This window comes from Euprymna scolopes, chromosome 36 (genome assembly GCF_053919585.1).
Source record: "Euprymna scolopes isolate OS-2025 chromosome 36, ASM5391958v1, whole genome shotgun sequence".
NCBI classification, from domain to species: domain Eukaryota; kingdom Metazoa; phylum Mollusca; class Cephalopoda; order Sepiida; family Sepiolidae; genus Euprymna; species Euprymna scolopes.
Genome location: NC_136517.1, coordinates 44,649,370 through 44,666,368, shown reverse-complemented (window position 1 = coordinate 44,666,368; position 16,999 = coordinate 44,649,370). Strand labels below are relative to the sequence as shown.

General features: G+C 34.4%; 1 protein-coding gene across 6 annotated transcripts in view; it reads left to right on the top strand.

The window, feature by feature from the left end:
* LOC145260440 (ras-related protein Rab-4B) overlaps positions 1-16,999 on the top strand; it is a 235,647-nt gene that overhangs the window by 208,656 nt on the left and 9,992 nt on the right. For all 6 annotated transcript variants that reach the window (XM_080118451.1, XM_080118453.1, XM_080118455.1 and 3 more), the window contains 2 exons: positions 3,108-3,222; positions 6,585-6,647. In XM_080118451.1, the coding sequence (XP_079974577.1) occupies positions 3,108-3,222; positions 6,585-6,647 (178 nt within the window). The remainder of the gene's footprint in view (positions 1-3,107; positions 3,223-6,584; positions 6,648-16,999) is intronic.

Below are 16,999 nucleotides of genomic sequence, written 5' to 3'. Positions count from 1 at the left end.
AACTTTGCACAAATCTTCCGCATCTTCAGTTCTTCACAAATAATTGGGTGTACAGTTCCTACACTGACATCAAACTGTGCACTTATTGTTTCTATAGACACACGATGGTCCTTATCTATGAAATTCTTGATTTGGCTAATGAACTCTGATGTTCTGATTTCCTTACTCCTCCTACACTTCTCATGATCCCCACAGACTCCCTACCTCTCTTGAATCTCTTATGCCACTCAAAAACTGATGCTCGATTTATGCAAGGTAGTCTAAAAGCAGCCTGCAGCATTTCATATGTTTCTGTGGCATTTTTCCAAGTTTAAAACAGAATTTTATTGCATATCGTTTTTCTAAAGTGTCTTCATGTCCAGATTGCATTTGTGAAATACACCAGCTATGACAATTAGGCTTTAGTAGAGTGTATTCCAATTCCTACTGTAGCTGTTCATTTGAATCTGAAATCATAAAAATTGGTCAGTCATCTTATAAGATGTATGATAATAGCATACTGAATTTTCAAGAGTCTATGACAATTGCCTATACAAAAAAGTCTGGAAACTTCCAAGCAAGGTTGTGACCTCCTCATGATCATTGTCAAGAACATATCCTGTTTAGAATGTAATACCAAATTTATCTGAACAAATGTATTTAGTTAATATTTATGCAAACAAAAATACCCACAAATATTTTAACGGCAAGGTATAATTGAATATCTGAAACTCTTCATTGTGGATAAAAAATACATCTGAGAAAGGCCAAAGTGCACATTGGTTGAAAAGTAGTCAAAAATAAGAAATGATGGTGAAGACAATAGTCCAAAGATAATGCAATTAAAGCAGTTGAGTTACAATAGTAGATGAGTATGAAATATTTGTCAATAAATAAATCTTTGTGTCCCAGAATATGGAATAAAAAAGCAATGAAAAAACATAAAGCTAACAATGCCAACTTAAGCCTGTAAGCCAGAGTCTCAGAACCTGGCAGGCTGGTAAGCCAGAGTCTCGAAACCTGGCAGGCTGGTAAGCCAGAGTCTTAGAACCTGGCAGATTGGTATAAGCCAGTCTCAGAATCTAGCAGACTTCTTTAATTTTGATGATGATCCTCTTCCACCTTGTGTTTTATCTATGTTTTGAAGATCAAATATAAGTAATTTGAATTATATATCACTATCACTCACAGGAATATGTAGGAGGGATTTATACTAATGAACACTCTTGGACTCTTTAGTAATGAGAGGTTGGATGGCACAATCAAAAACATTGATTGAAATAGTGAATATTGTGAAAACAAAAAAATTAGAACTTACATACTGAAGTTATGGTTGTGAGAAACAATTCATTTATTTCTTTTACGTTATTGCAATCCTAAAATGATTAAACATCACTCAAATGCAATAATAACAATGGTTTAAATTTCATTAAAATCAAAAGCTAAGCATGTTTAGTTTGTGACTTTTTTTAATAAAAATAAATCAAAAGAGTAGACCCCCTTAAATATTTCAATTACATACAGCCAGGATTATATTGTTGAAGTTATGGGTTTAGAAAAGTATTAAATTTTTTTAGAGTCAAACCACAATTAGAGTCTCACTCAATCAGGTAGAAAATTCTTTTCAGAATTTTTTAGTTTGCTCCTTCCAGAAACTGCCATTTTTATTTTTATGACATCTATGTGTGCCACTATTATAGACGCATTATGTTTCACATGGCAAACATGGAATGGTATTATATCCCAAAAAGAGATGCTGGCTAAGATCAAGGCTGCACTGATTTGTTAGCAGGAAAATATGACTTGCTTCAACATAGAGGATTGGTGCCTGGTCGTCTTGTTGGTGCTGATCTGCTTGTCTGATGCAATTGTCTTGGTTTTTATAAATGTTCACATTGAACATTCTGAAAGTTTTCCTTTTATGTGTAATATGCTAATTTTTTGTGTCTTTTGTTTGTGCTTGCACATTGTGATATTTTTTGTGTTCTGTAGTTCGACTGATAAAGTTTCAAATTGTGATTCCAACACTGCTGTGTGTGTGTGTGTGTGTGTGTGTGCGCGCGCATGTGTGGTAATCCACAGAAAGGTTTGCTGTGTCACAGTTCTTCAGTGTGTCTAGACAAGCAAATTCTTTAAGGTGAGATCAAGCCAGAATGTTTTGATAACAGGCGGCTATCTTAGTCATTTTCACTATCAGTACAAACTTAAGTAAAATCTAAATGTTTATCTTGAGTATTTTCAGTAGCTTAAAGTAGTCCATTTTTAAAAAGAAAAGATTTTTGATACCCACCCGACAAAAGGAGGGTGGACCTATAAATTCACCCTTGTCCGTTCGTCCGTCCGCACTTTTCTCAATAACTATGCCTTGGAACTTTTTGAAATTTTGCACAAACATTAAACATGATATGAGTAAAAAAAAAAGTAACAGAACAGATTTTCCAGGAAAACTCTGGTTGCCTTTTGGGTTAAAATGGCTAAAATTGAAACTTTTGTGCTTATTAAAAAAATTGATGCCTTGGATTTTTATAAAATTTTCTGAAAAGTTGTAACTAACTGATTTCTATATAATTTTGTTTGTCTATACTTGCAATAACTCTTGGGTGTGCTCCAGGGGCTCTTTTAGGGCTAATAAAAACACTCCATTTTTGGGACTATGTTACCATATTTGTCAAATTTTCTGTGTATGTCTATTTAGCACTTTTGCATGGTGCTGAACTCAAATTTAAATATGTTAAGACTTTGGGGACTTTTGGCACTAAATAGGGGGTGGGGGCAATGCTGAACTTCGTCATTTTTTTATGCCTCGTTCACTATGCACTCACTTGTTTTCTTCTAATTCTATATAAAAAAAAGTTAATAATGTTTATGATTAACTAGTTTCTTTCCTGTTTTTTTTTCATCACTTCGCCTTTTTTTCTCAAAAAAACATAATTTTAGTCTATTTGATTGATCTTTGTGTTCACCTTATCAACATCCCACTGATTAAGGATACTCTTTCTCTCTCTCTCTCTCTCATTTTTCTCTCCTTATTACATTTCTCTCTTCTTTTTTCTCTCTTCCTTTCTCTCCTTTCCACTCTCTCTCTCTCTCTCCTGTGATCTATATGTTTTACTTCATCTTTGCTTCAGTTAAACAAGACTCAAATCACACTATTGGAGTTGAATTCGGAAGTAAAGTTGTGAATGTAGGCGGAAAGTCGGTGAAGCTACAGATCTGGGATACAGCTGGACAAGAACGGTTCCGGTAAGAAACACCATTTTCTTTTTTCTGAAATTATCTGTAAACGTTTTGACAAAATTGAAAATTATAACATTTTAAATTCAAAGGATTTAAAAATCTCCAGTTATTATTTTAAAAAAACAAACAAAAAACACAAAAGCCAGTTACATTTGATAAATTTTTGTTGCATGGCTGGTAAGATACTCCTTCACAAATATCTATTGGCTTTATCTGAGCCCCAAATATAGACCATGTTGCTATCTTGGTGTTGACTAATGTCTGATTCGGTGCTTCGTTTCAACAATGGTCATAGTGTTAATTATGTGATCTCAGTCACTGTTATCTCTGGTGTGATCAGATCAGGCTGTCTGAAAATACTCGTTTCTTGACCTAAAATGCACCAAACATTGATGTTATGGTTTTTTTCTTCTTCTTCTTTTTCCTTTGCAAAACTTAATTATGTTCTGCAAAATCAAAAGCAAAACAATTTTCCACTACAGAACAAACAAACAAAACTCCATTGGCACCCCCTTCTGTAATTTTTTTTATTTTCATCTTTTTTTCATTTCATCTGCTGGAAATTTTCCAGCTGATTATTATTATTGAATAATCGCTAACCTACCAGATTATCAAGAAAAAATAATTCAAAAATTAAAAAAAAATCAATATTTAACATTTTATAAAAGGGTGTTCTATATCTAATACAACGTTCAAGTAAATCGATTCCCCATTTTGGAAGCATCGACTTATTTTGGCCAAATTTCATTAATCTAGCCTTTCTTACCCCTTTTTTTTAAAGGTCTAGCTGCTTTAAGAAAAAGCTAAATTCACAAAGTTTGGACGAAATATGCCGATGTTTCCAAAATGGGGGATCGATTTACTGTAAATTTTTTTTAATAATCTGGTAGATTAGCGATCATTCAATAATAATCTGCTGAAAAAAATGAAAATATAAAAAAAGGTGGGTATCAATTCCATATGTGTGCCAGAATTTTAAACAAAAACTTTTGCCAAAATTACTGAATTACAAAAAGAGTTGATATGCCATAAAACAAAACAACCAAATCAGTCACTGCTATCAAAGGATTTTCCCTCCAAACAAGTTTGCAATCCCAGTTTGAAACAAGTTATTTGGAAAGCTTCAAAATGATACTTGGTTTCTCTACAAAAATTACTCAAATTCCAATTCTCCCTTTTCCATGTGTTGCTCAGAATATATATATATATATATAGAGAGAGAGAGAGATAGATAGATAGATAGATAGAGAAGGAGATGAAAAAGGAACAAACCAAAATTATGTTCATCAACATTTTGTCTTTATTTCAAGTCTTCTTCAGGATGATTACTTTGAAGAAATAAAACACCAGTACAATATTTGAAAATATATTTTTTGCATGTGTTATGTTAAATGGATGTTTTTGTTCTATTTCTTAACGAAAAAAAATAGCTGTTAGCATTCAAAATGTGTACAGCTTTCATGACATGGAGTGAATGATTTTTTTTTTTTTTTAATCAACATATAGCCATTAGAATTTAAAAAGATATGTTCTTTTTTTTGGAATGAATATAATTGTTAGAATTCAAAATCTTGGATGTGTACATGAAATGCGTGTTTCTTTATTTTTATTGATTGATTGATAAACAGAAAAACCAAGAAACACTCATTTTATATGCACATTCAACATTTTGAATTCTAACGATTATATTCATTCTAAAAAAAGAACAGAATAGCATCATATCTTTTTAAATTCTAACAACTATATGTCGTTTAAAAATAAAGATTCACTCACTCCTTGCCAGGAATGCTATATACACTTTGAATGTTAACGGCTATTTTCTTCATTCGGAAATAAAACAAAAACACACACGTATATATAAAGAGAAAGAAAGAGTCATCAACAGACAGATTGTTTTGCTGTATCACAGCTCTTCAGTGCAGCTAGACCATCCAAAGCTAGGAATCAAACCTACAACAATCTAGTTGATAACTGACAGTTCTACCTCCAAGTCACAAGATCGGCATTCGTAAATCATATCTCTGATGTCTTTATATAAACATTTACTGTGACTTTTAAAATGCTCCATTTGTTTATTTACAAAGAGCTTTGCATTACACTAAGTAAGCAGCTGGTAATATAATTTAACAAAAGTGCTCTACTAAACAAATGGGGGAGCTTATATAGTCATTTACAGATAAAGTGTTCTTCAGTGTGGCTAGACTAGCACTCATCCCAAGCCCAGAATCAAACCTGAGAATCCTGTTGGGACCACATACAGACCACTTGAGAATTATCAGCTGTTTCATCACTGGACATAAAAACTGACATACCAGAGAATCTATAAGTTGAAGTAGTCAGAATTTCTGTAAAAATCTCAAATGGTCTGCTTTCTCAGTATGAATCGTAATTTTTAAAAAGCCATCATTTTTTTTTTTTTAAAGGTTAACGAATTTCTTAGGTCTCCTCTCTTAGCTAAGTATTTTCTACCATTGCAGGCTTGCTGCTTATAACACGCATCTATGCACCCTCCGCTCACTACTCATGTAGCTTCACATTGGAATTAACTTCTCATAGATGAAAGATAATTTTGAGATTGATAGACACACATGAAAAATCCACAGTGTAAATTTATTTATCATTCCACCAAGTTCCTCAACCGTATAAATTAATCACGGAATAGATTCCTAGAAACCTTTTGGTTAGCATTTCCTTTTGAAGTTTTGTTTTCATGATTGACCAATTCTTTGTCGTTAGCACATTATTTAGACTGCAGCACATCACATAAATTGATATGTAGTAACGTCTCTCTGCAGTAGTGGCTTAGATAATATCTGATTCTGATGATTCCAAAAATTCGGACTTTGGCTTTTAGAATTTCCAAATATCCAAGTCCAATTCTTTATTTTAAAGTCTTACCATATTCAGTAATGACCAGAGTTGGAATTTTTAATCCAACTAGCATTTTTATGAGTCCATCTCTAACTCTTTCAAAACTTTAGCCTCTCACCTCACAACCTTGGAAATGACAACAATGACTGTCGTAGTGTGCCAATTATTTCCTTTTTCATTCTTTGTACCTTTAATAATCTTTAAATTAAACAATACACATATTTTTCTCTGAGACTTCCATTTGTGTTTATTTTTATTTTTACAAATACATTTATATCAAGTTCATTTTGATGATTATGTAGTATTGATCTGTTCTTGGTTATTTCACAAAGGACTTGGAGGAAGAGTTCCAAAAAACATGTCTGTTCAAGTTGATGTTGAGCTCCCAAGAGATCGGATCTCTCTCACTTTTATGTTGTATAAATAAGTACATCAAATACCACTGATATTGATTATCTTGTGTTGAAATTTTGTCTTTTTTTTTTTCTTTTTTTCAGATCGGTGACCAGAAGTTATTATAGAGGAGCTGCTGGTGCTTTGTTGGTTTATGACATCACAAGGTATGTTAAAACCACTTTACAAACGCATTCACTTCTTTGGTTGGAAAAGGGGGGGGGGTATTGATAGTTTATTTTGATTTCATATTTTGTTCCCTTTTAGGGGCTAAACTGGAGGTAGGAAGTGCAAAGGATTTCTATTGGTCAGGATCATTTAAAAAAATTAATACTGGCATTGTTTGGGAGTGAAAATTTAAAAATTAAAGGCAATTTTTTTATCTCATTAATTTTTTCTTGCTCCTTTTTTATATTTTTACTAAATGTACCTAATTAACATTAACCAAGAGTGTTTTTACTTTTATCTTGTTTTGAATTTTTTTTTTTATTTGTTTTATTAAATTATGCTGGGGATTTTTAACATTAATTTTTGTTTGTTTTTAAATCTAAGTTTGAAAGTTAAATTTTATTAAGACAGCATAATTAGCTTATTGAATTATTGACTAAAATTCCTATAAAACTATAAATATTTTTTTTTTTTTTACACGGTGGTCACGACTTATCAAGGCTCGGAAGCCACTCAGGGATAAGGGTTATTGCAAGTACAGTACGTTAGTATGGAGATTTGATGAAGTGTTTACTTCAGGGGCGGTTCATTGTTGTTTAGATAATGTTTTAATCTATTAATGATGAAGTATATGTTTAATGAATAAAATTAAGCAAAGACTAATTACTAAAATTAGGATCATTAGATCTTCAATCTGAGCTCTCTCGACTAAGCTATTGTACTGCCTTAGGGACAGAAAGAGGAACAATGTTATTTGTACAAGGCTAATGTAAGAGAGTTGCTGCTGCTGCTGCTGCTATATAGATTCTTATCAAAAATGTTCCTAGCCGGATAAAATACTTTTTAATAAAATTTAATCAAAATAAATTCTTTGTTCTTAAATTACTAATGATTAACTGACAAATAAGAATCCAAAAATTGGTCTTGGGGTAAAAAAACTATTAGTTACAAAGATTAAAGAAAAAGACTTGTTTTACTTTGTTATATATTTATTTCAAGATTTTATGAAGTGATCTTTAAATTCCTGACTTTAAGTTTTTGGTTTCTGTATAGCAAATGCACGAATGTTCCTTTTGAAAATGCTATATCAAACACAGCATCTCCATCAGTCTGTTATGCTATTTCAAACATAAATGTAACAGGCTGATGAAGATACTATTTCAAACTTGAATGTGACATACTAATTGATGGACAGTTTCTTATTGAGATTTTTAGTGGAATCTAACATCAGATGTGTTTATTGAATTTGCTATTTCAAACCATATGACAGACTAATGCAGAAAAGTGATAGACAGACTGATAAGGCCCCTCGTAGAGATGTGAAAAAAGAAGAAAAAAATCACATTACAAGAATTATGTTTCCATATTTAAAGATGAAACTTGATAATTTTGATTATTCACACTATTATTTCTGTACTTATGCTACCAGATCAGGTTGTCTGAAGATATCGGCTTCCTGACTTAAATGCAACAAACATTTTTGTTATTGACTTTTTTTTCCTCTTTCTCTTTCCCTTTTGTAAAACTCAATCATTTTCTGCAAAGCCAAAAACAAAAACATTTTTTCTCTACAAAACAACCAAACTAAACACCATGAAAAAATATTTGAAGAACTTAAAGTATAAAACCTTCTCCCCCCTCCCTCACCAAAAACAAAATACCGAATTCGGCATTAAATATTGAAAAAATAAATTATTGAAGGTATAAATAATTTGAAGCATAAAACTTCTTTTTTTTTCCTCCAAAAATTACTGGATTCTGCATTAAAAGCTTGAAAAAGGTTGATATGTCATAAAACAAAACAACCAGATCAAACTATTTCCATTTTAGTTGTTATATTGACAATGTTTTTGATGTAATTCCTCACATTCTTGCAGCAGATTTTTCAAATTTGTCAAACTTGGAAACCTATACAAAATTTCGAACTGAATTCTTAATTTAATCCGCAGGGTTAGATTGTTCTCATTCTATCAACCATGACCGTGTAGAAATGTGAATTTTATGTTGTTCTTTGTTATTATTGCCTGTAGTAAGGATGCAACCTTCGACCTCCAAAAGGCTGTCACTTAGAATTGATTGTTAATCAATACATGTCACTTAGAATTGATTGTTAATCAATACATTAACTCTTATGCCACAGATCAATCTATATTACAGGTGATAATAGATAAGAATAATGTTATATAGGCAAGGATAAAACGTGTTATATATTGGGTGAAATATTAGAAGGATGATATTTTTTGTTCTACGAACGGCACCAGATTATAAACGTATGAATTGTATGTATGTTGTTTAGTTAGAGGATATGATATCAACGTATAAACTGAGTCATGTTGTAACAGAGAGTTATCACACAAGTATATATTACAGTTCATATATAAGAAGAATAATATATACTTCATACCTTTCTTTCTTCAAGAGTTCTTCTATCTTCACTTGCTTAGCTCCGCGATGAAACATGAAATGACCAACATTATAACCAATTTAGACCTCTGTTCTTTCTTCTTTTGTGAAACCACAGAACAACACTTTATATTTCTTTAATATTAATTTATTCCAATTATCTAAAATGGTCTTCACATAGTCTGCATTTCTTGTCTACATGTTTGTTCTACTCAGCCTCGCTTCCTGGCCGTCTGTTCACTCCCTTGACCAAGCTCCAACTCTCCCATCCGTTCACTCTCATGATCAAACTCCAACTCTCCTCGACTGATTAAAACTCCCGACCTCTTGACCTCAGTTCCGGTGACGTAACCGATTAAAAGACCTTTCCACGTCTGCTTGCCCAAGGTTATTTTGTTTATATTTGACCTAGCTAATTTATGTAAACATCCTCAGCTAAAACCCATTGCTACACTTTATTCTATAAATAATAAATAACTCCCAATATAAACTATTTTAAGAATATCATTGAATAGATAAATAAATAGACAGATAGATAAATGATAACTAATTAACCTTTAACAATGTTAATTACCCAACAATAATACAGGATTAAAAAATGTAATTCACCCACAGCACAACGAATAAAGACATTGCTTCACAATCTGTTCTATGTGACAGTTTTCTGAGTCGAAAGTTCAATCTTTACTACAGACAATAATAATCTTTCTATATATCTATAAAAATGAGAATATGCATGTGTGGGTGAGTGTAACACTAAAGAGAGGCAACATCAGACCTGTAGGGTTGATGTGACATTTATTTTGGTTAAAAGTAATTTTTTGTTCCCGGACGATGATCGGGTTGAAGTAATAAAAATTATTATTAATTTTTATTTGTGAATAAATTCTGAGCTAAGTCTGTTGTTGAAATAGCGGCGGCAAGAGTGCCTTTGTAGCGAAAAGTTAAATTACATTCTAGACATCAAAAGCGAAAAAGAATGCATAAAATATGTTAGCCAAAATACACAGGCGTTTGATCTCCAAGGGCCGAAATCATAGTGTACATGAGCCGGAGGGGTGGGGATTTCACACCCGCAATTGGCAAAACTGAGCCAAAGTTGACCTGTGAATTTGACAAGTTGAAAAGTCGGGTTGTTTTTGATCTAAGAGAAACACACGCAGTGACTCAGCATTATGTTTAGAACAAAGAAGAGGAAAAAAAATGAATTGTCCGAAATTTCAAAACAATAAGATAACGTATCGAGAATTGTCATTTGGTGAATCAGGTCGAACGAAAAAAGGGAATTTATGAAATATTTTTGCTCGGATGGGAAAATGTGTTGCCCGATAAGTTCAAAGCGACAAATGCATTCTTGGTCTTTTGACGTAAACAAAATGTCTGATATAATAAAATGGCCGACAACCAGAACTTAATTCAAAGATAAACTAAAATCCCTTTGAATTATCAAAGCGAAAGGTGAGATCAATAGATAATTTTAAAACAAATAAAATCGCGTGATTTGCTTTAAGTAAAAGGAAAAATAATTTTCCTGTATATGAAAAATTCCATTAGTAAGCCAGGGAGGAGTTAATTAATACAACGTGTAAGTTGGGCGTTAATTAAGGGAGGAGTCAAACCAATTTTGGAAATGGACCAATGAAAAAGGGCCCTGTCGAAGTATAATCAACCAATGAGAAAAGGCCCCGTCGAATTATAATCAAGCAATTTGATTGGTCGATGACGAACATGGGTGTCGTCATCATTCCATAATTGTATTATAAAAGAAATGAAAAATTAGAGATTAAGTCAGTAAGAAGAACAGTGAAGAAGGAAAAGAGTAGTAAGAGTCAGAAGAAGAGAGATAAGTCTCGGCAGAATCACCTCTCTCTCTCTCTCCCCCTCGCTTGTTGCCTGATAACTCAACGCTTATAACGTGTCGATCACTTAACAAGAATTACGCAAAGTCCGCAATACCGACCAGGTATTTCAACAACAGAAGCTCAGTTGTAGAACTAACTGCTTGCTTGAATTAATTGTCAACTCTATGTATATGCTGTAAATACTTCTTTTATGAATTTCCGAAATATATATTATATTAACTAACCTCCGGAGTTTTGTTGCTGATGTGCATTGATCCGTATATATGTACATTCTTTATTTGCCATTTGTGACACCGTATCCGTCAACGAATACCCAGGATAACTAGACGATCCACGGAGAACAGGCCTTGAGGACCGAGCATCCGAGAAGAGTCCCCAACGCCTTAACGAAGAACTCTCTGGGTGACGCGACGTACTAACGGTTGGCAGACCTGGTTGCCCAGTCGACATATCATAACTGTACCGACCAGGGTACAGATCATAACTGGGCAGCGATCAGGGGTCAAGGGCGTGTAAGGCACACGGTCCAAAGGTCACATGAGGACAATTCTCAACCTATATGCAGCGAATTCTTGGTCTATAACCCTAACACCTCTCTGTCCGAGGGCCAGGCCGCATCCGTCGCTATCCTGGTTCACGGGAGCATACTTGTGATGTACTTCTGGCCATGTTCGTCGCTCCCAGCTCACAGATGCAACCCAGCAGGGCTACATTCTTACTTGTCTAGTGGTGGACCCCTCAAGGGTGACCAGACTCTCACTGGTCACTGGAAAATATCTCTCTGCTGCTTAAGGCACGCAAAATGTGCATGACCCTAAGTCCGTGTGGCAACATTGTCGATTTCGGACGTCACTCTGGCTTTGTGCTGGATCCAGTCTGTCTCCTTCATCATCTGGCGTCAGGGCATACCTGAAATAAACTGCATCTTCATTCAGGCTGGCAAATCGAGAAACAAGGAAAAACTCTGGGACATTTTTATATAACGAAACAAAATAATTATTCATAAATCGTTTTACACGTGTTTAGTCGAGTTCTTTGATTCAAGCTTCATGATGCAGGTTGCATACTTAAGTTCCACTAATCAATTTCCCAGCTAAGAACAAGAGCTTTTCAACTTAACTCTTATGAGGGTTTTGCTGCCCCCCCCCCCCCAGGCGGGGTGAGAGCGATGTGGACGCTTCGATGCCAACCAGTAGAAGCACCCTAATTCTAAAAAGCCAATCGTTTTTATCAAATCAGAAATTCCCCCCTCTACCTTTTTGGAGTTATTCTTTCTTTTCTCTTTCCTTTCTCTCTTTCTCTTCGTTCCCTATTAATTTACTCCCCTTCTCTCTTTCTTTTGTCCTGAACCTTCTCCCTCATTAATGACCATATCTCTCCCTAGGTTCAATTTATTTATTTATCTGTCCAACTAACTTATCACTTGGCTTGGTGGTCTGGTAGTTAAATACAACAGGTGAATCTAAATGACAACATCTCCCAGACCCCAAAGCAGACCTTTTGAACCCAAGTCATTGTACCTGTCTCACTCAATTAGCAGTTAAAATTCATTTTTTACCAAATCCAACTAGAAAAACAATCTCTTGTTCCACGAATCATATTATCAGATTTTATATTTTCTTTTCTCATTGAAATATTTACTCTTTTCTGGTGGACAGGAATCTCATAAACATCTGTTTTTCCTTGACCAAGTGTCAGCATGCCCCCCCTAACCATACCTCATCCTCTCCCATCTTCTCTTCCTTTATTTGAAAAGCAAGATCATCTGGTGTCGCCAGGGATCTCGTCATAGATCTACAGACTTGAAATTTGGTATATAGAGTATTCAGACATGTGGAAAACTTTTTAATTGGTTTTCATCCAGAAAAAAGAACTGCTAAGGTGTCAAAATTGAAAAATTGGTATGTTTATCACCGGATTTTTATCTGTTTATCAACTGTTTTTTACGGCTGCATATGCGTGAATCGTTCATATTATGTTAAGAATAAATAGGTTTGAAAACACTTTTTAAAGATTGTGACCTAATGGTTATCGTATTGAACTCACTGTCTTTAGGTTTTGGTTTCGATCTCAGCTTGAGTATTTTTTTTTTACTTAAAAGAAGTGACTTGTTTATAAAAAAAAACATAACACTCGCATGTACATGTCTGTTTCATTTCGATTTTCTTAATTAATTTTTTTTAAAGGAATTTAACATTACGTTTAATACTGGACAACACCGGGAACATCTATTAGTATATCTAGAATGTGTATGTGTGAGGACACATCTCAACCTATATATTCAATGAATTTTTGATTTACAGACTTGAAATTTGGTATATAAAGTGTCAAGCTGGCCTAATGGTTATCATACTTGGCTCAGTGGCTCACTGTCTTTAAGTATTGGGTTTGATCTCAGCTTGAGTATTTTTTTTTTTTTTACTTACAAGAAGTGAACTGTTTAGAAAAACATAATACTTGCATGTAGATTTTTTTCCGTTTTTTTTTTTTGTTTTACTTTTCTAACTTAATTTTTTTTTTTTTAAAAAAAGGAATTAAACATTACGTTTAATACCTACGATATTTCTGTTTATAATAAATAAGGATTCTGCATTAATTAAAATATAATATTTTTTAGTATTTTACGTCCAGGCAATGCTGGGCGGTCTGCTAGTATAGAATAAACTAATAATTAACACTTATATCTAGTCATAGCTGAAAGAATGAGAACAATCTACCCCATAGATTAAATAAAGAGTCCAGCTAAAAAATCCACGCAGGTTTCCAACTATCGAGATAAAAATTCACAAGTTTGAAAAGATGCAGCTGAGAAAGGTCAGGGTCACATCAACGGAAATGTTATTAAAGTAACCGCCAAGATGAGAATACTAGTCCGAATATTCGAAATAATGCAAATTGCTAGATTTTTTCTTTCTTTAAATTCTTTCTCTGAATAATTTCCAATCTGTATAGATTCGTTCTTTCTTGCAGTGTAATGTGAATTATACGTCGATTATTAAGAAGAAAAATGTTGGCTCTCCACGTGCATAGCGAGATGTGTGCGTTTTAATTCTTTGCCAAATCGGTGTTCAAGCCGCCACATAATATTGACGTGTCTGGCCATGTGTACACACACACACACACACACACACACACACACAGCAGATTTACTTTTGTATGCATTATGCGTACGCCTGCCTGCTGTGAGTTTCTGTTCTATCGCTGCTGCAAGAATATTGATCAGCTGGTTGCCATTAAAACGTAAGAATAATGCGCTATTGACGTCTTCTCGTGCGGTGATGTTTTCGTTGTTTGGAAACCGCTCGGCTGTTAGAAGCTGCTGAGAAAAGTAATTATGGATAATATCGCAGGATTTTTCACAACTCGTCTTTTTTGTCACTAGTGAATTTTTTTTTTTCTTTTTTTCTCGCACCATCATTTTTCACACCATTGGCCAAAATATTTTACTGTTACTTTTTTAACTTTTTTTTTTTTTTTTTTTAATTATTCATATCTCTCTCTCTCTCTCTCTCTCTCTCTCTCTCTCTCTCTCTCTCTCATAATATTAGCTTCTTTTTCACTGAGTATTTTTTGGTTCTATATATTTTTTTATCTCTTCTCTCTCTTGCTCCTTATTATCTACTTTTTTCTTCTATATCTTTCTCTTGTTTCACTTTTCTGCTCCCTTTCTCTCTCTCTCTCTCCCCTCCTCCTCTTCTCTCTTTGCATTGAGCATGCTCTCTGTTTCATACCTTCATCATCAGACCTGTAAAACCCTAGAAAATGCTGGCATCAACTTGGATAACAAATGAAACCTTTTGGCTAAAAACAAAGTGTAGTATTTGTTCTCATACTACACTTCACGTTTTCTGTTCTCAGTCAGTGGGGAGAGAAATCCTTCCAAACTGAGACAATTTTTATTTTTGTTCCTATCCAGAGTGCCCCTTTTTGGAGAGCTGTATTTTCCCTACATTAAAAACCGACCTTGTATCTAACTCTGCTCTCGTGGGGAGACAAGTAAATAGGAACACAAATGAAGGTGTTGGATGAAACGAAATGAAAGAGAAATTTTTTTTTTCAATCTGCTAAATTTTGCATAGCTGAAAATGTTATAATTGGAAGTAAAAAATGAATAAATTGCATACATTTAATTTGTTACATTGAATATATGCACACATGATGGATCCTGACGAAACCAGTTTCGTTTTAAACCTTGGTCCTTTGGATGACAAATATCGAAAAATTGTCGAAAAACATTAATTCTTTCACCGTCAACTGGGCCATTTTTTACCAGGAGGGGGTCACTTTTTTTAGTTGACACTTTTGCAAGTCATTTAAACCTTGCGTCAACGACATCGCATAAAAAACGTCATTTCGACCGCCTGTGATGTCACAATCACGGTGGGCGCATCAATAAGACCGTTTGCTTTTTTTCACCTCCCTTTCCTCTTGCATGTTATAGCCTGCCTACTACTCCTAATTTTTTTTTGTTTGCTCAACCAACACCACACACCCAGACAATGCCGGGTACCCACGCTAGTCTTCTAATACATAAAAGGCAAAATGTGTGTGTTTGTATGTCTGCCAAAAACTTTCGACACATGGAACAGATTCTGACAAAATTGGTATCGTTACGAAGCTCTGTCTCTTAGATCACAAATATCCAGAAATTAGCCAAAAACATTAATTCCTTCACCCTCAACTGGGCCGTTTTTTGCAAGGAGGGGTCGTTTTTGTGTCAACGTTTTTCTAAGTCATCAATGCTCGTGACTTCGAGTTTCTGCGATGGATGCCTCAGCTTAGACATTAGGTTTTTTTCATCTTCTTTTCCTCCTTCGTGTTACAGGTTTGAGCCTGCCTACTACCACTTTTTTCTTTTAACACCTCTCTCCACCCGGGCTGCCTGCTGTTGTTTGGATCCCCCACTCCACCTCTCCACACCCAGGCAACGCCAGGGACCCCCCACTACTACCACTTTTTTTTTTTTTTAAAACATCTTTCTAGCCGAGCTGCCTACTGTTGTTTTGTCCCCCCTACCACATCCCGGGTTCCTTACAAAACCACTCCCACTAGTTAGTATATAAAAACAAATGTACAGATTGATTAAAACTTAATTTTTCAATTGTACTAGCATATCTTAATATTTTCCAATAAAAAGAGTAGAAAGCTGAACTTTGATTTAATTTCGGCAACCTCGTAACTCCTGCTTCCCTTATTTTGTCCTTTAGTTCTCACATACCATAGCGATATTTCTGACAAAGGAAGAAAAATTGCTGTTTATTTGAGTCGGAATCCATCATTAGTTACATTTTAAACTTGAAGTAGTGTCTTTTTTTTTTATTTGCTCCTCACATCAAGTGGCTTTATGCCTTGTTTGGAGTAATTTCCATTAAAGAAAAAATTCTTTCTGCTACCAATTACTTCCTATATCATTGATTCAAATGATTACCAGACAGGTAATATTACTGTCTGGCGAAACACTTCCATCAGTGATCAATACTTGTCCAGAAAGGACCTTGTGCTACTCAGTCTGTTCACCTTAATTTTATGATATTGTGAAAATGGGATCAGTCATCGTAATCCAATCTGCCACATGCTAAAGGTTACTGTCATCCGCAAAGGTGCAAGTTTTCTGCCACCTCCAGGTTTTGCTTTTACTGCCACCAACTATGCAGCAGCAGTGCACAAAAAAAAATCAAACCAAAGAGTCAATTACAAGAACACACCATGTGCATGTCATCTGTTCTCCGTTTCACAAAAAGCTGCTTGACTCTACCTTGATCTTGTTATCATTAAAATCATTGACAGACAACAGTTCCTGCACACTCAATAATACCTAATTGATCCTGCTATTTTCATCTCAAAGTTTAAACCATGTAAATTGTAAGCTCATTACACGAAATGGAATGAGCGAAACTGCGAATGGCTAAAGAACCAGAACTTACCTTTGGGGCGGTATTCCTCCTCAGAGGCAATGAATAAAATTGTGGCAATTCTATTCATGTGACACAGGTCACAATCAGTCAGCATAATTTGTTGTCACCTTGCCTTGCACTATGGCACTACATATTAGACTGTGACCAATGCATTTCATTTTAGTGGTGAGG